General features: G+C 41.1%; 1 protein-coding gene across 4 annotated transcripts; it reads right to left on the bottom strand.

Moving 5' to 3' along the window:
• Positions 1-148: 148 nt before the first annotated feature.
• Positions 149-22156, bottom strand: LOC133648589 (uridine-cytidine kinase-like 1). 4 transcript variants are annotated; one of them, XM_062044827.1, is made up of 15 exons: positions 21997-22156; positions 18932-19140; positions 14305-14411; positions 12109-12279; positions 9426-9497; positions 6718-6907; positions 6579-6640; positions 6249-6265; positions 4726-4824; positions 4560-4653; positions 4384-4446; positions 3899-4021; positions 3698-3805; positions 603-759; positions 149-532 (listed from the first exon to the last, which is right to left on the bottom strand). In XM_062044827.1, the coding sequence occupies exons 1-15, from the start codon at positions 22080-22082 to the stop codon at positions 456-458; spliced, it is 1635 nt and encodes a 544-aa protein (XP_061900811.1). In that variant the 5' UTR covers positions 22083-22156; the 3' UTR covers positions 149-455. The 4 variants fall into 4 exon arrangements, with proteins under 4 accessions (XP_061900811.1, XP_061900813.1, XP_061900814.1 ...); XM_062044829.1 differs by lacking the exon at positions 21997-22156 and adding an exon at positions 20983-21230; XM_062044830.1 differs by lacking the exon at positions 18932-19140 and having other exon boundaries at positions 21997-22144.
• Between the last annotated feature and the right edge of the window lie 676 nt (positions 22157-22832).

Here is a 22832-nt window from a genome sequence, read left to right as displayed (position 1 = left end):
TCAGTCAATCTCTCCTTAAAGTTGCAGTAAGAAAGAATTGCGTTCTTAACTCCAGAGTCACTGAGGTTTACGTGGTTGAGAAGTTAAGAAAACACACTTAGCGCCAACAAGATGTGTAGTGTTGACATCATGAAAGCTGTCCAAGCTGTTCCACTTAAAAAGAAACCTTTTATTCTAATCATGGAATGAGTCAGGGTTCACCAGCCAATTTCCACATGCTTTTAAATATTTAAAAAACCTCCTAATATCATAACATTGTCCCTTTTCAAAAGAAAATCAGTCAAATAAAATAAAGACACACGTGATCATGAACACATTACTGGTAACCAAAGTTGTCTTCATCAAGTATTTGGTGGGACATTAGCATTTGAGCACAAACAGCAGAGGACGGGCAACAAGGCGTTCTCTGACCCCAAGTCCACACATTAAGTGTTTCTAGAAACATCAGTGTTCTGTCAGAAGTCCATGCCATCGTCACTTTCGCACCAATCTGACGGAGCGTCTGTGCCAAAGTAACGGTCACCAAAATTACCTTTGGGAACAAACAAGAAAACGATTTAACCTGGTAAGTGTTTTGGGGGGGTTTTCCTACGAGTGCTCACCGATGCCCGGTATGATGTGGAAGTGCTCGTTGACTTCCTTGTCCACAGCGGTGGTGATGATTCTCACTTTGGGGAAGGCGTATGCCACAGAGTGGACGCCCATTTCTGCCATCAGCAATGACAACAGGAATATCTTGTTCTCCGGCACGTCGTGGTCCTTCAGACGTTAAGACCAAACACACATTTCATGATTCCATATGATACAATCCAAAATGCTTTCTTTCCAGCTTTTTGTTAAGTGTAACATCGTGTTATATCCCAATTTCAGCACTTCTGTCCTTACACCAAGGCTGTGTTTCAATAGCCACACTGCTCGACTCCACTGTTAATTTGTTTGAATAATGATTCCCGTCTTAGATATCCTCGAAATAAGACGATTACAAAACAAAACAAATGCACGTTGACTAAGACGATAACAAAACTACCTAACATTTTACTCAACAAATAAAAATGAGACGAAAATGTTGACACAAAAATAATCCAATCATATTTATTGTCTTGTTGATAAGTGGGACAAGTTAGGAATGTATCTAATCAGTTATTTAACAGCATACATATACTAACGAGGGACCAGAAGTTACATAGTTACAAAGGAGAGCCAACCGATGCTTTTCCTTGTGAGATAAAGAAGTTGGATTTTTCATCCGCAAAAAAAAAAAAAAGGATTTAACTATTGCTTGGAGGCCATCAGCATGCGAGTCATTGATCGTGACATCTACACAACTGTAAGTTAAAGCTAATTCTATTGTTTCACTTATCAGCTTTTTTGATTTACATCAGCTGGCCAAGGTTAAAAACCTCCTTTCCAGGCAATAGTTTGAGACAGTAATCCATGCCTTTATCACATCTCGGCTGAATTACTGTAATTCTATGTACTTTGGAAATAGTCAGTCCTCCCTCTCACGTCTGCAGCTGGTCCAAAATGCAGCTGCTCGACTTTTAACTTGCACAAGCAAAAGAGAGCACATTACTCCTGTTTTAGCCTCACTTCACTGGCTGCCTGTGTCTTTTAGAGTCCATTTTAAAATTATTGTATTTGTTTTTAAATCCTTACATGGTCTTGCCCCACCTTACCTCTCTGAGCTGCTCCACCTCTATGCCCCCACCTCAGCTGATCAGCTACTCCTGGAGGTACCGAAATCAAAGTGCAAGCTCAGAAGGGACAGGGCCTTCTCTGTTGCGGGTCCCAAACTCTGGAACGATCTCCCTCTCCATGTGAGACAGGCCCTTTCTTTGTCTACTTTTAGGACCCTTCTTAAAACTCATTTTTACTCACTGGTTTTTAACCCAGCATGAGACTTTGAACTATTTAAACTGTTTTAAACCATTTAACTGCCTTTTATCTAACAAATTGCTCTTAAGATAATTTTTTAGTCTGATCTTTTTTATATATATTTTACCTCTGTTTTAAATTATATGTTCTAGTCTGTTCTTTGCTTGTACTTCTCTGCTTTTTAAATGTTTACTTGTTTGTGATGTACAGCCCTTTGATTTCAACTGTGGTTCTTTTAAAGGGCTTTATAAATAAAGTTGGTATGGTATGGTACTTCTTCACAAAATATTCTCAAGTAATTTTTTACGCCTCTGTGAATCATTTATTTAATGGTATATGTAAAGGTATGGCAACTTTGTGGTTGTGGTTCAACGCACTTACGTCACATGCACAGCAAAAAGAGAAAGTTGATGCAGCATTTCTATTTATTACACCCCACATAAGAAATGTGTCCTGCCACATACAGTGTGTGTATTTGCTGCTTCCAGTTCACCCGCATTCATAAACAAAATTACAATAAAGGCATGCATAGTAACTTCATTTCACAACACACATACATTCCTGCTTTGCTAAAAGACACTGCACAAAAAAAAGAAAAGTATTTTTTTGCTGTGGAGCAAAAAATTTCTAATTACATCATTCCTGACCATAAGATCCTACCATGTTGTCTGTAAACTTTAAACAGGCCTTATCTTTTATAATTTTTAATTTAATTCGACTCAATTTAGACAGGCCTTATCTTTTATACTTTATATTTTATTCGGCTCAATTTACCGTAATTTTAGCTGACTAAAATGTGATGTAATTCCGTTGACTAAAACTAAACCAATTTAAATGACTGAAATTGGACTAAAACTATAATACATTTTCCTCAAAAGACTACAACTAAAGATAGATAAAAAGTGCTGTAAAAATTAAGATTGCTCTACTTACACTTCAATATGTAAACTACATACTTGTTTCTGAGGATATGCATTGAACAGTGTACTGATGTCCCAAATAGATTACTGTCTTTGCACACTTACCATTAATGAAGAACACAGTATTTATCGATTTCTTCTTTTCTCCTTTTTAAATGTGTATTGAAACCACTCGAGTTAGTTCCTCCAGGCAAGAAAGTGATGATTGAAGATAGTTAGGGTCAATTGCCACACACTCACCATTTGGGCCTTGTTGAGTGCAATATCTTGGTACTGACTGCATACTGCATTTTGCCGTACATGTACTTGGTAACAACTTACACACTCAAAATGCTAAATGTAAGTGTTGAAGTGCACAAATCAAAACACAGCCTTAGTCTTTTGAGTGCATAAGTGTGCCTCGATGATGCATTAAAAACGGTCAAAATGGTGATGGACACTTGACACCCTCAATAATTTCCATCTTAGCTAAGTAACAATAGGGGTGGGACTACCAAGCCTTTCCAAATTAGTCACAGGTTTGTGTGGCAACTGTGGTGTACTTTCCCCATCATTTGAAGCGGTGGGTAGACAGACGTGAGAAAAAGTAGCAACAAATACATTTCTGATCATTGTACAATCGAGAAAAGGGGGAGGAAATCAGGCAGACATGTTATCGTGCAATCCAAATTTTCGCATAATACTTCTATGAGTGGTTGAAAATAACCATCTAAAAAAGGGAAAAGAAAAAAGGAAATGTCCAAATATTAAGCTAGTCATTTCCAGTAAGTGCACATTGGCGGCAATTGATAAACTGTCGAAATGTGTGCACCCAGGAACTAAGTACCCAGTGTATACAGTATACTTATTGAAGTGCACTGACAGAAGAATTCGATTTGAGACACAGCAAAGCTGCCACTCACCAGCAGCACTCTGACAGCCATTAGAGCAGCGGCGCCCGTGGACACGGTGCTGTCCATCAGGATGACATAGTCCTCGCTGATGTCTTTAGGCAGTCGCAGGTAGTGCAGCTACATAAATGCAACAAAAAACACACAAAGATCCGCATGAAACAACCTGTTTTCTATCTTGAATGAGGATAGTTACTTTGTGGGCTGGCCTACCTCAGGTTCACCCGTGTCGTGGTTGGTCTGGATGAGGATTTTTCCCAGTCGGATGTCTTTGCACACAGCCGTGAGTGCCTGCTCCATGGTCTCTCCAGCTCTCAGGATGGATACGCCGGTGATCTGCAACAATAACTACTCATTGAAGCGCTACAAGTCCAGCAAATGTGGAACACAAATATTTATTCCACATTACTAGAAGTGTATGATAGCAGACCATCTCAATGTACCTTCCTAGACATCCCCAAAACAAGTGTATGCAAAGTCAAACTCAGACCTGGTCGTCTAAATTGGTACATTACACTTTCAACAATCCTTTGACCAAAGATGACAAATTAATAAACAGATTAAGTAGAAAACCTTTCTAGTCCATGTATACATAGTTTAAAGTTTTAAAATTTAAGGCGATGATTTAAAGATATATTCTTTATAAGATTTTACTGGCAGACAGCACATAGTAAACAGCAAAAAGGAAACAGACATACTCTTTTACCGCTCAGCCACATGCCATCGTAGACACCACCCTGAGGCGTCTCCACAGATACGGGCTGTAGAGTAGAAGACAAGGTAAAAGAAGACAAAGTGAGCCCTGCTGTTACATCCTTAAATTAAGATGGTTTACAACACCATGCTTCACTGGACTTCAGTTGAGTTAGCAGACCTTGAGGGGCAGGAAGGAGAGGGCGTGTTCAATTAGGAGCCTCATTAATCTTTTAGAGTAGAATATGAACTCGTCACGGTTTGTCTCCTTATTCCTAATCAACAACAATGGTGGTAAACATGACATTCAGCACGACTTTAACACTGGGGTTTTTAACACAACTGACCTGATGATGGTGTGCATGCCGCGCACTTGTGGCGTGCTCTTCAGAACGCTCAGGGTTTCGGGTAAAGGCTGACCCTGGTGGGCCGAGGCCAGAGCCGACCTGCCAGCACCACACAAGCAATATCAGTGAGGATCCAGTTACCGTCAACACACAGCTAACCTGTGCACTGATACATTATATAAACAATATTTTTGTATGCTTGGTTATCAAAATTGTTACTGGCAAATAGTTAAAAATTACCCTGCAATGATTCACTGAATAAACTCGGAAAGTTATTACCACTGGATTGACAAATCTTTAATTAAATGTTTGCAGATTGCATAGCAAAAATTTAAATCAGATTGCTGTCTTTTAGGAATTAACATAGGCTACATATTTTTTTCTGCCATACTATAAATATTTTTGTGTTTGTGACCAGCAGGTGGCATAGACACTCTTTCCAATGCAATAAGATGGGTCTATTGCATGGTTACCAACTAAGTAGACAAAGGGAGATGCGAAACTGCATTAAAACATGCTGACAGTGTTAACAGCCATAACACATGCTGAAACACACACACAGACTTTGTGTTGGTGTCATTTTATGTTAGTTAAATAGAAAACAGCACACTATCTGTATTTGGGGCGTAGGGGGGTCAAAATGCACAGCAAACAAAGTGAAAGGGCAACAATGTGCCTCACATGTCCCAGCGCAGCTTCCCCTGAAGGAGGTTCATGACAGGAGGAAGTGAAGATACCATTGGAAGACAGAAGAAGAAGAAATAGTGAATGATGTAGTGAAGGTTTTTCCTCCTCTACATTTAAAGATGGCATTAAGTTCTAAAATTCCACACTTCCCAAATAGAAACATCACATGCATTTTTTCTCAAGAGGCCTTGTGTGAAATATTAACTAACTAGCCTGGTGGCTCGGTTCATACCTGTCAACATTTGCGTTTAAAAATAAGAGAAATTTTTACGAAAAATAGGGGAAGATAATAGGAAAATAATAGGAACCGTACACCTGGTACAACTGTGCTATTTTACTCGTGTGCTTTTATCTCATTTTGAAGGCCTGACTTTAGGGGCTACCGGATGTGTTGTGGAGTGGACCCGAAGCTGTGCTGCAGCGGCAATACCTGATTTGTTTCCCCATGACAGTCACGATAAGGGAAAGTACAGGAATGGGAAGGAAGGAAGGGCAAAATATGAGCGTTTCCCCAGAGTAAAAGGTAGGATGGACAGAAACAAAATGCAAGGTTTGTACAAATGTATGTATTTGCATTATCTTAAGTATAAACGAGGGTAAAAACACCAGACATGTCACTCTATTTCACCACAAAGGTCATTTTTACTTTGAAAGGAGTTTTTACTCGAAAAGGACAGTTTGTGTTAAGTGGAAGTTTCTGTTAAGATTCAATTTTAATGTGAAAATATTTTGCAGGGTTTCAGCATTAAGACGGTTTTAGTTTGAAAGATTGTCTAAATACCCTTTACTTTGACAATAAGTGTTTTAGTCAAAAAAAGTTGTAAAAACGTTCATACCTCACGTTGATCTCACGCTGGAATGATTACACAGCATTTATCCAGGCAAGGCAGGAATGTGGGGAGACGTGCATGTACACAGACACACACACAAGCACAGTGAGAAACACCAGACGTTAAAGAAATTTACAACTCTTTTTAAGATTAACCAACATTATCGTGGTTGTGTGCGTGTGTTTACTAAAGCCACCAGGTGTGTGTGTTTGCTAGAAGAGATTATCTGACTATTCCTCTATGTACGGTAGTACCTGGACTTTTGACTGAGCTCACTTGATGGGGTGAAGAAGTGCTTGTTGGAAATGTAAGTTGCTGTGAGGAAGGTTTAGTTACCTTCTCCAGTTGACTGTGAACGTGCTGAACAATCAAATCCAGTGCCACAAAGTTGTCGCCACCTGTTGAAGGACAATAGCTGGCTGGAGTATGTATTACAAAGGGGCCACAATCTCTTCTACTGTAGACAGAAGTGGACCTCTAGGCACCACAATGTCTGCGAGTGGCACGGTGGGCTCGATGTACTGCTCAAAAGCTGGCTTGACAAACTTGTTGTACTGCTTGATGATGCCGTTGATGTCCCGCCCACGCTGAGAAACGTCCCTCTTCAGCCTGCGTATGAGCCGGATGTCTGAGTCCGTGTCCACAAATACTTTCATGTCCAGCAGCTGGCAAGAGAATTAATGCAAAGGTGAGCCTATGTCTTTTATTTCCACACATACATGCAGCCCTCTTGAAAAAATAAAGTCACCGTCCATCCTGACACTAAACATCCACTCAGCAAAAACCACGCAAAATCAATGTGGACGCATTCCGACGACGAGTGAGAACAACGAGGCGGCGCTAACAAACCTACTGACAAGTGATGAGATGAAAAGGTGTTGGCATGTGATTTAGTGAGTGTTGTCCAGAGAGGTGTAGGCATAACTCAGTGGAACAACGAGCCAAGAGGGTCACTTGTTGTAAATCTCCACAAGCCGCCAACCAAAAGATGGCAAATTGTAAAAGGAACCAGTAAGGAGTCAACTTAGCTTTTCCAAAAACAATGGAAAAGCTAATGGATGTATTTAGAGTAATCTATTGTTCGATTGAGTAATTGAATTAAACGCACTCTATGGTAGGTCTGGACAATTAATCGGATTTTGATTTTGATTATGGCTTTCAATGATCATAAAAATATCATAATCAAAAATACGATTAAAGGGCCGTGCAACATGCATGCACATTTCTGAGCTTGTGACGATGAAACAGATGAGCTAATAAGTGAAAAAAACACGCGTGCTTTTTTGTGATCACACCATGGTTGATTATTTCCGTGTTAACGTAACCGTAGACAGAATCACAGAATTGACCAATAAAACAGAATCAACTGTTAAACTCAGAATATTAGGGAAATTAACATAACTGTGAGTGAAATGCTGTCGTTGTGAGGAGAAGGAACATTTGTTCGGAAAATAATTTGTCCGGTACCGTTCATTCATCCCTGCAAAACTCAACTGCCCGCCCAGAATTTAACAATGTGGAGACGTCTACTTGAAACAGCAACTAAATTATAAAACTAAAGCTTGCAATAATAATCTATACACCCACACACATCTCCTCTGCTTATGCTGTGAACAACATCATCGATGTAAGATGTATGTACAAACAGGACAGCAGTCGCAACTTGCAAGCGCTCCTTATTTTTTAACAGCTTGAAGTCGTCTCTGCACTCATCAAGCTCAGAACAGCACCACACTTCCCCCCCTTTACAAAAAAAAGGGTTGTGCACAACATCAGGTCTGACTGCACTAACAAGTTTGCTCTCTGCAGTCCTGCCAAAATGATGTCCGCATATTTTACTCATCAAAGCTCAAAAATACAAATAATGCTGTTTTCTAAACAAATTAATCGAAGAATTGTTGCAGCCCTATATGTGATGATCTTATGTCAAACTCAAGGCCCGGGGCCAAATCTGGCCCGCCACGTCATTTTATGTGGACCGCCACAGCGTGGAAATTAGGTGCGTCAATAAAGCACTTTGTCTTTCTTATAAAAAATTCAGGAGTGTCCAAACTTCTTCCAAAGAGGGCCACATAATGAAAAATTACATATTGGGGCGGGCCAGTTTGATACATTTTTGTCTTCAAGGGGACACCACGATACATTTTTTGTACACGTAGTGTCTCTCAAGGGTCTATCTTAGGTCATGTTCTTTTTATATTTACATGATTCCAATCGGCATCAGGAAACACGGAATTAATTTCTACAGTTATGATGATGACACAAAGATGTAAGTGTCCATGTCCCCTGATGACACACAACTAATTGAAACTGTTTTTAAATGCATTTCAGATATTGAATCCTGGATTGCATATAACAGTTTACAACTTAAACAGGACAAAACTCTAAGAAAGCTCTAAGAAAGAAACACATTGAAACTACAAGCATTGTCTTGAACTCCATCACTTAGAGAAAAAAAAATGGCTGCACTTTGGATACCTCTGTGATCGTTCTTTCAATTCTGACAGAAACATTGTATGTACTGCATGCAGTTGCATATCTTTTAACTTTAATATTATCTGATCATGCAACAAACGTTGGTTGATATAATATGCCAAACATTTTGTTCGTTAAATAAATGCTTAAGTATCTGCTTGTGACCCTTACTTAGGATTTCAAAGCAAGTTATCCAATAATTTGTACAAAACTTCAGGCAATTGAATAGGCAATTGTATTTATATATACAGTATATATTCACTGTTACAGGTGGCCCTATGAGGGCTGCCATAACTGAGATGTGGCCCTCAATGACACCCCTGATGCGTGCAATCAAAACATGAGAAACACGACAAGCTAATGTCCCACTAGCACCAGTATTTCCCACGTCACAGTACTGCACTTCATTAGCATATCATTCAGAGTAGTGTAGTAAAGATGAACACCACCAAAACAATCAATCACTGTGGAGACACAAGCCATTATTAACATTGTCGTTGAAAGCTCCCAAGGGAGGCTGCTGTTCCTTATCGCAACGGTCCAGCTTTCTCACATCACACACGCACACAAAAGCACACTCATGCAGGATGGTCTGCTTTGAAGGAACTTTCCTCAAAAGGTAAATTTTTTAAGAACCTTGTTTACAAGTTTGATTATTTATGTTAAATGTGTGTATTAAGCAACTTAAAGACATGCATGCAAACTGACCTTTAGTAGCTCCTTGTTAGCAAAGGCCAGGATGCCCTCAAAGATGACCACATTGGCACCATATACAGTTTTCTGTTAAAAAAAAAAAAAGAGCACAATCAGGCATTTTGTAGGCCAACACAACCCTACAAGTATACCGCCTAAACCTGGTTCAATAATAAGTCAGTTAATCAAATGATGAACGAAAACGAACTCAATAATTTTGCCGGCATCAATAAATTGCCATGTTCGTGTGTTTGTTTTCTTTGTATCGAGCAGCTTTCAATCAGGGTGCAAGAGGTTTCACTCTGTGCATCGCTCTCATGACCTGAACGCATTCGTTTAATAGCACGTGAGACTGGTAGCTAACGACAGAACTTAGCTAGTCGCAAATGGCCAGTAAGAAGCACCGCAAGGTAACAAAACATTGGAGGAAAAAAGATGATTACAAAGCAAAATGTCTCGATGTGGGAAATTAGTTTGGCTTCAAAACAAATGAGCAAAATTTGCCTACCAACACAGGACGAAAGAGCCAGTATGCCAAAACAATAAAAAAAACACCTGACCCAGTCTTTCCAGCTGGGGAAAAAACTGCACTTCAAGATGTTCAACATTTACTGAAGTTACATTTTTGCTAACAGATACTGAGTACATTTTATTTAGAATAATTAAAGGTACTTAACCTTTCAATTACAATTGTAAAAATACTGATGAAAATTTTTTTTATTGCATTTGAAAGGGTTACTTGCATTAATATTGTATATTATGACTATGTTTACACTGCAGGCCAAAGTGGCCCAAATCAGATTTTTTTTTAGCTGACTGTTCACGCTGCAAGTAAAATCTGATCTTTATCAGACTCTATTGTAAACGCACACAAGCCCAAATGTGGTCTCAACGTCACTTGCATGCACAGCTCGACAAAGTGTATACAAAGGAAGTTGATCTGTTGCAATGAGCTACCTCTCATGGATGAAGAGCTGACTTGTCACTAACGCTACAAGTAAGTAATTATTCTATTATATATATTTAATTTCATATCTAAATCAGCGTTTTGAAACTTATGGTATAATTTTTTGATGCCGCAGCAGCGTAAATCAAAAGCGGCTCATTTAAACAGAACACCAGAACATGGAAGTCGTGACTATGCAAGAAAACATGGGCGTCACGACGTAGCTCACCCAAGGATGTCACATTGTCGTTTACACTGCAGTCACATTTGAAAATATCAGATTCAAATCAGATTCGGACTACATCCTGATATAGCCCAAATCTGATTTGAAGTGCTTTGGAGCATTTACACAGGCAAAAAAAGATCAGATCTGTGTCACTTGAGGGCAAAAAAAATCTGATTTGGTGCACAGTGTAAACGGGGCCAAATATTAAATTGGTCTCAAAATAATACGGACAACAATAATATTTATCTGTAATAATTTGTGGGACAACATATCGTAACAGCGCCATCCTTTTAGACTGTGGTCAATGTTTGTAAAAGCAACTGGCTGCATCTAAACAAGTAAATCTCTTTCTTTAAAAATAAACACAAAATTTTGATGTGGTTTTACCATCAGCTGTTGCTAATATTTTGAGAACATTTGTGTGTATCGATATTATGCCTTGCAAATTGATATTGCAAAATTTTAAAGATATCAATCCATAATCTATTACAGTCTGTAAAATATTTTAAATAGTAGAGTTGTACAAGTACAATAATAATAAGCATATTGGTAAATGAATTCCTCTCTGACAATGTCTATCAAAAGTAAACATTGTTACCTTAGTAAGTACAATTATATGTGTTTTCCTTAGAATGTGCACCTAATCAAGTGACTATACTGACATTAGACCACTGCTCATTGACAATTTTTTACACGCAATCGTGAGAAGTGGATTAAGGTGACTTTACGAACAATAAAGTTTTAGCAGTCAGAGACAAAATGTGCCAAGCGCGCTGCCATCATTTTTACAGTCGCTCCATCAGTGTCACATGAAAGTCAATAAAGAGGACGTCGCTCCATTGATCTGGAACTAGCGCAGAGACAAAGCGAGTGCAGCGGGCGAGTAGGAGCTGTGAATTGTATAGAAACAGATGAATTTTTATCGATTTGGTCATTTTAGTGTCCTCTCCTAAGAGTTGATTTAAGGCGCCTTTAACATGTTCAAGTGCAGCCGCCTGGAGACTGAAGGAGACTTCCTGATGGACCACAGAAGAAGGCGCACACTGGCTCTCAGCATTTGCAGCCTCCCCAGCTCAACAAGAAGGGTGCAGAGCGATTTTAATTACAAGCAGCCCGTACAAAAGGCCCTTAAAAGGATTTGTGAGAGGCGACAGGCCATTTCCCATGTGGCTTTGCGCCTTTCAGCCATGAAATTACATTGCAAAGAAATAGGGAACAGTCGTCGCCGCTGAATGGATTCCTCAGAATGAGGTTGTTTGTAGATAAGCTTAAATAATTATCACATTAACTGCGATCACATCAATGCATCTGCTTTTAATTATGTCAATGAAAGCAATACATACACACAAACTAGATGACAAGCAGGGATATCAAATCAATGAAAATATTGACTTTTCTTTACCCATGTAAGTTTATTTAAAAAAACCAAGCTGGCCGCCATTTTTTAATGTTCATATGTTTCTACATCTCCTTAATTTCACAGTGAACATCGGGCAAATTTAGAAAATTGTATTCTTATCACCTACCCATTCCTTGCGTCTGCAGTGCGTCGTGAAGTTGTACACAGGAACTTTAATGCTTTTTCCTTTCTTCAGCTTTCGGAGGACGCTGACCAGCAGCTCAAAGTCGAAGGCGTCAGGGTGGTCAAAGTTGTACTCGTTCCTCGCCGCCAGCTCCTGCGCGTCTTTATTTAGCACCTTTTTCGCACACAAACAACTTGCGGTCATTTATGACATAGCATTTAGCCACCAATGTAAGAAGTACATTTTAAAACTAACCTAAATTTTGCAATATAGTACATGTTTTCTACAAACCCCCTTTCCATATGAGTTGGGAAATTGTGTTAGATGTAAATATAAACGAATACAGTGATTTGCAAATCCCTTTCAACCCATATTCAATTGAATGCACTACAAAGACAAGATATTTGATGTTCAAACTCATAAACTTTATTTTTTTTTTCAAATAATAATTAACTTAGAATTTCATGGCTGCAACACGTGACAAAGTAGTTGGGAAAGGGCATGTTCACCACTGTGTTACATCACCTTTTCTTTTAACAACACTCAATAAACGATTGGGAACTGAGGAAACTAATTGTTGAAGCTTTGAAAGTGGAATTCTTTCCCATTCTTGTTTTATGTAGAGCTTCAGTCGTTCAACATTCGGGGTCTCCACTGTCGTATTTTACGCTTCATAATGCGCCACACATTTTCGATGGGAGACAGGTCTGGACTGCAGGCGGGCCAGGAAAGTACCCGCACTCTTTTTTTACGAAGCCACGCTGTTGTAACACATGCTGAATGTTGATTGGCATTGTTTTGCTGAAATAAGCAGGGGCGTCCATGATAAAGACGGCACTTAGATGGCAGCATATGTAAATGATAATGATAAATGGGTTGTACTTGTATAGCGCTTTTCTACCTTCAAGGTACTCAAAGCGCTTTGACAGTATTTCCACATTTACCCATTCACACACACATTCACACACTGATGGCGGGAGCTGCCATGCAAGGCGCTACCAGCAGCCATCAGAGGCAAAGGGTGAAGTGTCTTGCCCAAGGTTGTTCCAAAACCTGCATGTACCTTTCAGCATTAATGGTGCCTTCACAGATGTGTAAGTTACCCATGCCTTGGGCACTAATGCACCCCCATACCATCACACATGCTGGCTTTTGAACTTTGCTTCGATAACAGTCTGGATGGTTCGCTTCCCCTTTGGTCCGGATGACACAATGTCGAATATTTCCAAAAACAATTTCAAATGTGGACTTGTCAGACCACAGAACACTTTTCCACTTTGCATGAGTCCATCTTAGATGATCTCGGGCCTAGAGAAGCCGGCGGCGTTTCTGGGTGTTGTTGATAAATGGCTTTCGCTTTGCATAGTAGAGCTTTAACTTGCACTTACAGATGTAGCGACCAACTGTATTTAGTGACAGTAGTTTTCTGAAGTGTTCCTGAGCCCATGTGGTGATATCCTTTAGAGATTGATGTCAGTTTTTGATACAGTGCCGTCTGAGGGATCAAAGGTCACGGTCATTCAATGTTGGTTTCCGGCCATGCCGCTTACGTGGAGTGATTTCTCCAGATTCTCTAAACCTTTTGATGATATTATGGACCGTAGATGTTGAAATCCCTAAATTTCTTGCAATTGCATTTTGAGAAACGTTGTTCTTAAACTGTTTGACTATTTGCTCATCCAGTTGTGGACAAAGGGGTGTACCTCGCCCCATCCTTTCTTGTGAAAGACTGAGCATTTTTGGGGAAGCTGTTTTTACACCCAATCATGGCACCCACATGTTCCCAATTTGCCTGCTCACCTGTGGGACGTTCCAAATAAGTGTTTGATGAGCATTCCTCAGCTTTATCAGTATTTATTGCCACCTTTCCCAACTTCTTTGTCACTCGTTGCTGGCATCAAATTCTAAAGTTAATGATTATTTGCAAAAAAAAAAAAGGTTTATCAGTTTGAACATCAAATATGTTGCCTTTGTAGCACATTCAACTGAATATGGGTTGAAAATGATTTACAAATCATTGTATTCCGTTTATATTTACATTAAGCACAATTTCCCAACTCATATGGAAACGGGGTTTGTAATTCGAACTTATACAGTGTTATTTAAGCAGCACCATTTTAGGAACAGAGTATTTACCAATAAAGAAGATACATGAATATGGAACTTCTGTGAAAAACAAACATCAATCTGTAGTGTCACCTTGTAAAAGGAGTCCATGGAGAGAAGAACCACCCAAGGAACATCAAGCGCCTCAATGATTTTATTGGCTACTGTTGTTTTTCCAGAAGCACTTCCTCCACAAAGACCTGCAGAAAACCCTACATTGACTTAAATTGAACACCACCATGGTTATTTAAAGCATTGACATTTTGTTTAAAGAAACGTAACAGTTTTTAGAAAGAGGAGAGTAGACAGGAAAATGTATGTGTCAACATACTCTTAATGATTACTGTCATCACTAATGAGATCATTAAATGGGGAAATGAAGGATTAAGTGATTGGAACACAAGTGGTCCAGTGGTACATGTTCCAGTTTGGCAATGTAACAAACGTTTAAAGGCCTACTGAAATGAATTTTTTTTATTTAAACGGGGATAGCAGATCTATTCTATGTGTCATACTTGATCATTTCGCGATATTGCCATATTTTTGCTGAAAGGATTTAGTATAGAACAACGACGATAAAGATTGCAACTTTTGGTATCTGATAAAAAAAAAGGCTTGCACCTACCGGAAGTAGCGTGACGTAGTCAGTTGAACATATACGCAAAGTTCCCTATTGTTTACAATGATGGCCGCATGAAGTGAGAGAGATTCGGACCGAGAAAGCGACAATTTCCCCATTAATTTGAGCGAGGATGAAAGATTTGTGGATGAGTAAAGTGCAAGTGAAGGACTAGTGGGGAGTTGAAGCTATTCAGATAGGGAAGATGCTGTGAGAGCCGAGGGTGACCTGATATTCAGCTGGGAATGACTACAACAGTAAATAAACACAAGACATATATATACTCTATTAGCCACAACACAACCAGGCTTATATTTAATATGCCACAAATTAATCCTGCATAAAAACACCTGCGTGTTTGTTATGCTAGCTCCTAGCTCCTCTGCTAGCTCCTAGCTCCATAGAACACGCCAATACAATTCAAACACCTGATCAACACACACAATCACTCAGCCCAAAAGACAGTTTACCTAACCCAAGGTTCATAAAGCTTATATATTTTTAAAAAGTTACGTACGTGACGCGCACATACGGTCAAGTTATCGAATGTTTAGCAGCCAAGGCTGCATACTCACGGTACCTGATATTCAGCTGGGAATGACTACAACAGTAAATAAACACAAGACATATATATACTCTATTAGCCACAACACAACCAGGCTTATATTTAATATGCCACAAATTAATCCTGCATAATAACACCTGCGTGTTTGTTATGCTAGCTCCTAGCTCCTCTGCTAGCTCCTAGCTCCATAGAACACGCCAATACAATTCAAACACCTGATCAACACACACAATCACTCAGCCCAAAAGACCGTTCACCTAACCCAAGGTTCATAAAGCTTATATATTTTTAAAAAGTTACGTACGTGACGCGCACGTACGGTACGGTACGTGTTATGCTAGCTCCTAGCTCCTCTGCTAGCTCCTAGCTCCATAGAACACGCCAATACAATTCAAACACATGATCAACACACACAATCACTCAGCCCAAAAGACCGTTCACCTAACCCAAGGTTCATAAAGCTTATATATTTTAAAAAAGTTACGTACATACGCAAAAAAAAGCCAAAGCTGCATACTCACAGTAGCACGTCTGCGTCTTTGTCATCCAAATCAAAGTAATCCTGGTAAGAGTCTGTGTTGTCCCAGTTCTCTACAGGCGTCTGTGTATCCAAATCAAAAGTCCTCCTGGTTAGAGTCTCTGTTATCCGAGTTCTTCCATCTTGACTGCATCTTTCGGGAATGTAAACAAAGAAGCGCCGGCTGTGTACTGTTGTGGCTGACTACGTTCGAAAAATACGTCCATTTCGCACCGACAACTTTCTTCTTTGCTTGCTTGGCTTCCTTCTCCATAATGCAATGAACATGATTGAAACAGATTCACGAACACAGATGTCCAGAATACTGTGGAATTATGAAATGAAAACAGAGCTTTTTCGTATCGGCTTCAATGTGGAAGGCATACCCGTGTTCGCCGGGCTACGTCACGCGCATACGTCATCCGCAGAGGCGTTTCGAACCGGAAGTTTAGCGGCAAATTTAAAATGTCACTTTATAAGTTAACCCGGCCGTATTGGCATGTGTTATAATGTTAAGATTTCATCATTGATATATAAACTATCAGACTGCGTGGTCGGTAGTAGTGGCTTTCAGTAGGCCTTTAACTGCAGTCAAATAAATAAAATAAAAACATCCATCCATCTTCTTCCACTTATCCGAGGTCAGGTCGCGGGGGCAGCAGCCTAAGCAGGGAAGCCCAGACTTCCCTCTCCCCAGCCACTTCATCCAGCTCCTCCCGGGGGATCCCAAGGCGTTCCCAGGCCAGCCGGGAGAGATAGTCTTCCCAACGTGTCCTGGGTCTTCCCCGTGGCCGCCTACCGGTCGGACGTGCCCGAAACACCTCCCTAGGGAGGCGTTCGGGTGGCATCCTGACCAGATGCCCGAACCACCTCATCTGGCTCCTCTCGATGTGGAGGAGCAGCGGTTTTACTTTGAGCTCCTCCCGGATGACAGAGCTTCTTACCCTATCTCTAAGGGAGAGCCCCGCCACCCGGCGGAGGAAACTAATTTCGGCCGCTTGTACCCGTGATCTTGTCCTTTCTGTCATGACCCAAAGCTCATGACCATAGGTGAGGATGGGAACGTAGATCGACCGGTAAATTAAGAGCTTTGCTTTCCGGCTCAGCTCCTTCTTCCCCACAACGGATCGATACAGCGTCCGCATTACTGAAGACGCCGCACCGATCCGCCTGTCGATCTCACGATCCACTCTTCCCTTACTCGTGAACAAGACTCAGAGGTACTTGAACTCCTCCACTTAGGGCAAGATCTCCTCCCCAACCCGGAGATGGCACTCCACCCTTTTTCAGGTGAGAACCATGGACTCTGACTTGGAGGTGCTGATTCCCATTCCAGTCGCTTCACACTCGGCTGCGAACCGATCCAGTTGGAGCTGAAGATCTTGGCCAGATGTAGCCATCAGCACCACATTATCTGCAAATAGCAGAGACCTAATCCTGCAGCCACCAAACCAAATACCCTCAACGCCCTGACTGCGCCTAGAAATTCTGTCTATAAAAGTTATGAACAGAATCGGTGACAAAGGGCAGCCTTGGCGGAGTCCAACCCTCACTGGAAACAGGTACGACTTACTGCCAGCAATGCAGACCAAGTTCTGACACTGATTATACAGGGAGCGGACCGCCACAATACGACAGTCCGTTACCCCATACTCTCTGAGCACTCCCCACAGGACTTCCCGGTCGAATGCCTTCTCCAAGTCCACAAAGCACATTTAGACTGGTTGGGCAAACTCCCATGCACCCTCAAGGACCCTGCCGAGAATATAGAGCTAGTCCACAATTCCACGACCAGGACGAAAACCACACTGTTCCTCCTGAATCCGGCGTAGCCTCCTCTCCAGTACACCTGAATAGATCTTACCGGGAAGGCTGAGTAAAAACAATGGTGATGTAAATAAAAAGCAAGGGGCTACGGGTGATCGAGCACCGAGGCCATCCATTAGATGAACATTCCCAAGTGTGCCAGCAGACTGTGGCGAAAATGTATTTTGCTGTCTGCGGATGTGCATGTGCAGGAGCATCAACGGACCAGTGAGCTCCCTCTGCAGTGTGCGCACACACCACCCTCAGTTAAGCACAGGAAGCTTCAAGAGGCAAACTGCTGACATGGGAGAAGAACATCGCAGTCCAAATTTTAATTGTGAATACAATAATAAAGTCTATATTGATCAACCATCTGTGATAGTGCACCTAAGACTGTGTTTTTCCTGAGAGGGTGGTCTATTTGTCTTAAGTGGATAAAGCACGAGGCAAAATCGTCTATTACATGATTTGAAGCCAGCATGTGATGTTTGTATAATTACAATTAACCTGTACAAAATGTCCTTACATTACACCTTTCTGCCCTGTTTATTTGTATTAGTTTTTTTGTGAATTTTATTTTTAGAATGGGCTGCGGGCCAATACAAAATAAGCGGCGCATTGCAAATCACAAAAACATAAACAATTATATTTCTGGAGGATTTAAATAATTACTTTTTTAGTAAAGTCAAATTTTAGGAATATTTTATTTGTCTAATTTCAATTTCCTGTGTTTAAGGTCATCTAAATAAATAAAATAAATATGTTACAGTTTGTTTTATCGTGCATTTATCATCTTTTTTGGTGACACAACCGTCACTGATTAAGTGGAATGTCCTTAATAATAAATGTTAACACTAAAACATTATTCACGATAAAAAGGGATTTTGTGCTTGATGAAGCTGTGTATTTACTGTAGGCCATTCACATTACACGTGGCTGACCTCTTGCTGATGAACACAGTAAAATGTGTGCCTGAGGACCAGTCTTAGCGGCTAGCAAATGAAGCGCGAACGTGCATCTGTGTGCAAACATCAGCACGCGTGTACTGTGCTTTAAACACATGGGACCAGCTTTAGGGGGAACCCAAGGAGGACATTATCATCATCTCTACTGGGTTGCATTATAATTTCCCACACAGTTTCTAATAATTAAATCTAATAACCCTTGCAGAACAGAGACTACTTTTTTTTTTTTAATGATCTGGTTTTCTTACCGATGACAAAGGCCTCTTTGAAGGTGGTCCCAGTGACGTTGTACCAGGGGGGCCTGCCGGCTGTGTAAATGGTCCTTTTATTTGTCCTCAGCAGTGGGGGCTCGGTTTTGGATTGGCTGGTGGTCCGTTTTTGTGGTGACAAGGATGGGGTCAAAGGACAGCGAGTGATGCAGTTGGGTAGGCAGTCCAGGGAATTTTCTCCACTCCCGCTGAAGGTAAGAGAAAAACTTATGCTGGCAATTTCAGCTTTAATAATAAGCAATTTGTGTTTTCTTGTTGCCATCAGAGATGCCTGATGTGCTCACAGTCGACCCCATGCTGCTCCTTTTAGGGCAATTTTGTCTTTGGGGGGAACTACAGGGTCCACAAAGCTTTGATTAAAAATACATTATTATTAGTGTATGAATTTATGAAGAAATTGCATATTAAAACATTGTGGGACCTACAGACAACCCCCACTGTCCTGTAGAAGTGATAAGGAATCCACTCACTTTAAGATCCCCACCAAAACACCTCCACAGTGGACATGCTCTGCTGTCCGTGTGCTTGAGGGGGAGGGTGGTGGGAAAGGCCAACAATCCCCAGGAAATCACACGGATGCCCAAAGGAGGCAGCTAACATGAAGGGCCGACGTCGCATGAGTAAGGCTGTCATCATGTGGCAGGAGCAGATTTTAGTACCAACAAAGCAAGAAGAAGGAGCGACTTTTCAAAATGCACTTGCTCTACCCTAATTTACTGTTACATTGGAGGGGGCGGCGTGGCACAATTGGTAGAGCGGCCGTGGTTCCAGGTTGTATCCCTGCTTCCGCAGCCTAGTCACTGCCACTGTGTCCTTGGGCAGGACACTTTACCCACCTTTTCCCAGTCCCACCCACACTGGTTTAAATAAAGCCTAAATATCTAGATCAGGGGTCCCCAAACTTTTTGACTCGGAGGCCGCATTGGGTTAAAAAAATTGGGCGGGTGGCCGGGCCGTATATATATTTATATTCTGAGCGCAATGTCACGTTATCGATGGGAAAATGCATTTTTAGACAATATGATTTGCCTGAGCGGCTAGGAGACACAAAGTAAAAGTGGTAGGAAATGGATTAGAAAGAACAGATTAAAAAAATCATAATAAAAAAATAAAATAAAATAACTTTTTTTTTTTTACTTGAGTGTGAATGTTGTCTATCTGTGTTGGCCCTGTGAAGAGGTGGCGACTTGTCCAAGGTGTACACCGCCTTCCGGCCGAATGCAGCTGAGATAAACTCCAGCACCCCCTGCGACCCCGAAAGGGACAAGCAGTAGAAAATTGATGGATGGGACTCCCCGCGGGCTGAGTTTTAGACGCTGGCAGGCCGGATCTAGCCCGCGGGCCGTAGTCTGGGGACCTCATATCTAGATAATGGGTTTCACTATGTAAAGAGCTTTAAGTATATAAAGAAAAGCGTGATGTAAATATATTCACTTCACTTAATTTGCCAAAGACATTCTAAATATTAAAATAACGATTTTAAATGGCAGTTTCAACACCTTCAAATCAAAAAAGACGTATGTTGCGATCAAACAACTGGTGTTTGATAAATACAATACTTACTCTTTCGGCCTGGGCCGATAACAAATTTTGTTGAACCAACAAAATGAGTGCCAATAAACAATATTTTGAGACCAAATTAACCACTGACGTATTGAGAATATTACATATTAGAATTAATTACAAGAACAAAAAAGGGGGTGAGGGCGGACCTACGTCACTTCCGCCTACCAATCCCCTAGCAACCGGGAATTCGTTGAAAACAAACCAGCTCACAGCGAACACAGCATTGACAGAAAAGGCATTTAACGAGCGTTGTGGCTTGGAAGTTGGCGTTAAATCCTTCATTTACGCATTTTTACTTATTCGCATATCGTGTGAAAAAACGAAAATGTATTATTTGCGTCAGACTCGCCTCAGTGAACTTTAAAGCTTCTCAGGCTTAGCTTAGCTTGCTAGTTAGCTTAGCCTGCGCGCTACTAAGAAAGAGACGCGGAAGTTATCAACAACTTTGTGTGCACACGCCGTACTTGTTGGAGCCCACGTCGAAGAAGAAGCGCTTGTTGTCCACAGTCATCGACGAGCCCTCCGGCAGCTCCGCGGGCTCCTCGTCCACGCCGCAATCGTCAATAAGTTTGGCCAAAGCGTCGCGGAACTCGATAAGTCCCTGCGCCGGAAGCGCGATGGTCTGACCCCAAGCCGGGCCCCCTGTTCACGGTCTGCCGGATCCTCAAGAACCGTCCCCGCTGGTTCTCTTTCAGGTCCATGTAGTACTTCCGATTCTCCCGCACTAGGAACTCGCTTTTCAGGGCCCGCCGCGGCTCATCCTGCACCATGCCCGGGTTGCTGGGACCCAACTGGGCGTAGTGTTCGATGAAGTCCACCAAGTAGTCGCGGAACTCGATCGCCACCGACAGACAGCGTGAGGCGGCTCTTGTTGCCACCGGCCCCGACTTCGGCTGAGAGCCATTTGTCTCGTCTCTGTGGGCTTTTATAACGCTTTGGCAGAACAAAATACAACCTTTGTTTTCCCTGTTTCCAGTTGTGGTTAGCACAACCAAAAACAACACAGTTTTTCGGCATTTTGGAGGCAGAATGACGGGTTTAACCAGCGTAGGTCGACAGGTTAAAGAGTAATGGCAACGGCTTGTTTTCAACGCCAGTCTGGTTGCTATGGCTCGAAGAACCCGTATGTAGCTCAGTTGCCCGGATGTCGGCCCTCACCCATATTCCAAAAAAGTGCAGTTTCCCTATCCAGCTCACACTTATGTGTGCCATAGAAGCATTCATCGCCGAATAAAAGGTTCAACTGAATGCCCTAACCTGAGAAGAAATAACGTCATAATGTGTGTCAAAGTTACTCTCTTACAAAGTTAGTGTGATTTCAAAGAAGCAATTTTCTTTGCTGCTGCTGGCAATGTTCCGGGTAGTTAGCCAGCTAGCAGCATTAGCTCGCTAGCTACCGCTGCCTGTCTCTACTACGTGTTGGCGCCACAACGCAAAAAGAACCCGTACAACAAACCTTCCTGGCATGTCGTCTTTACCTGTCGGACTGCGACATGGCTCTGTCTGACTCCCTACCACTGTCGGCCGGCGGCTCATCTTGGTCAGCAGAGCTCGACGTGCTCATATCTACCGGGTAATGGCGCGGCTGAGAACACAAACACTGATGACGTCATGGCGTAAAGCTGGAGCTGCGTCGTGTTTGGTGAACATTTTCACTAAAAACCTTGTCTTATGCGCATGCTGCAGGAAAGTGTCACGCGACATCTTGCCTGACCTGGTACAGAATGAAGGCCTGTTTACATTACTATGGAACGTTCAAAAGAATTGGACAAATTTAATGCAAATTAAATCACCTTTATATTAGAAAATACATTTTACAACGACCCCAAAAGTAACAAGCGGTAAAAAATGGATGGATGGATGGATTGCATTATTTTACAATGCCTCACATGTATGCATAATATTTCTAAACATAGTATACAGAAATCATCACATCTACTCAATTAAATTGAGGCAACAGATTACAATTAATATTATTACATTTCACAATGTTTGGTATTGAGTAGATATTAATTATATTAAACCCTTAATAGTTTGTCAGTAAATATGAGCAGATTTGAATAGAAAACAGTACAGAATTAACGATAATCTAAACAAAATAACTGAGTTGATTTGAAAAAGTAATCTCCCTAATGTGTAAATAGCACTCATAAAAAATGATTTAATTCCACATATCAATGACATATAATTGAGTAATAATCATCCACAAAAATCTATGCATTGATTTGAATTTAATCAATGCATTTACCATCCATTTTCTACCTCTTGTCCCTTAATTAAATCTAAATATTATTTTTTCTTACAAGAATATAAG

The sequence above is a fragment of the Entelurus aequoreus genome, linkage group LG04 (assembly GCF_033978785.1).
Source record: "Entelurus aequoreus isolate RoL-2023_Sb linkage group LG04, RoL_Eaeq_v1.1, whole genome shotgun sequence".
Classification (NCBI taxonomy): Eukaryota; Metazoa; Chordata; class Actinopteri; order Syngnathiformes; family Syngnathidae; genus Entelurus; species Entelurus aequoreus.
Note: the sequence above shows the minus strand (reverse complement) of the source record. Positions and strands in the feature narration are given on the sequence as shown.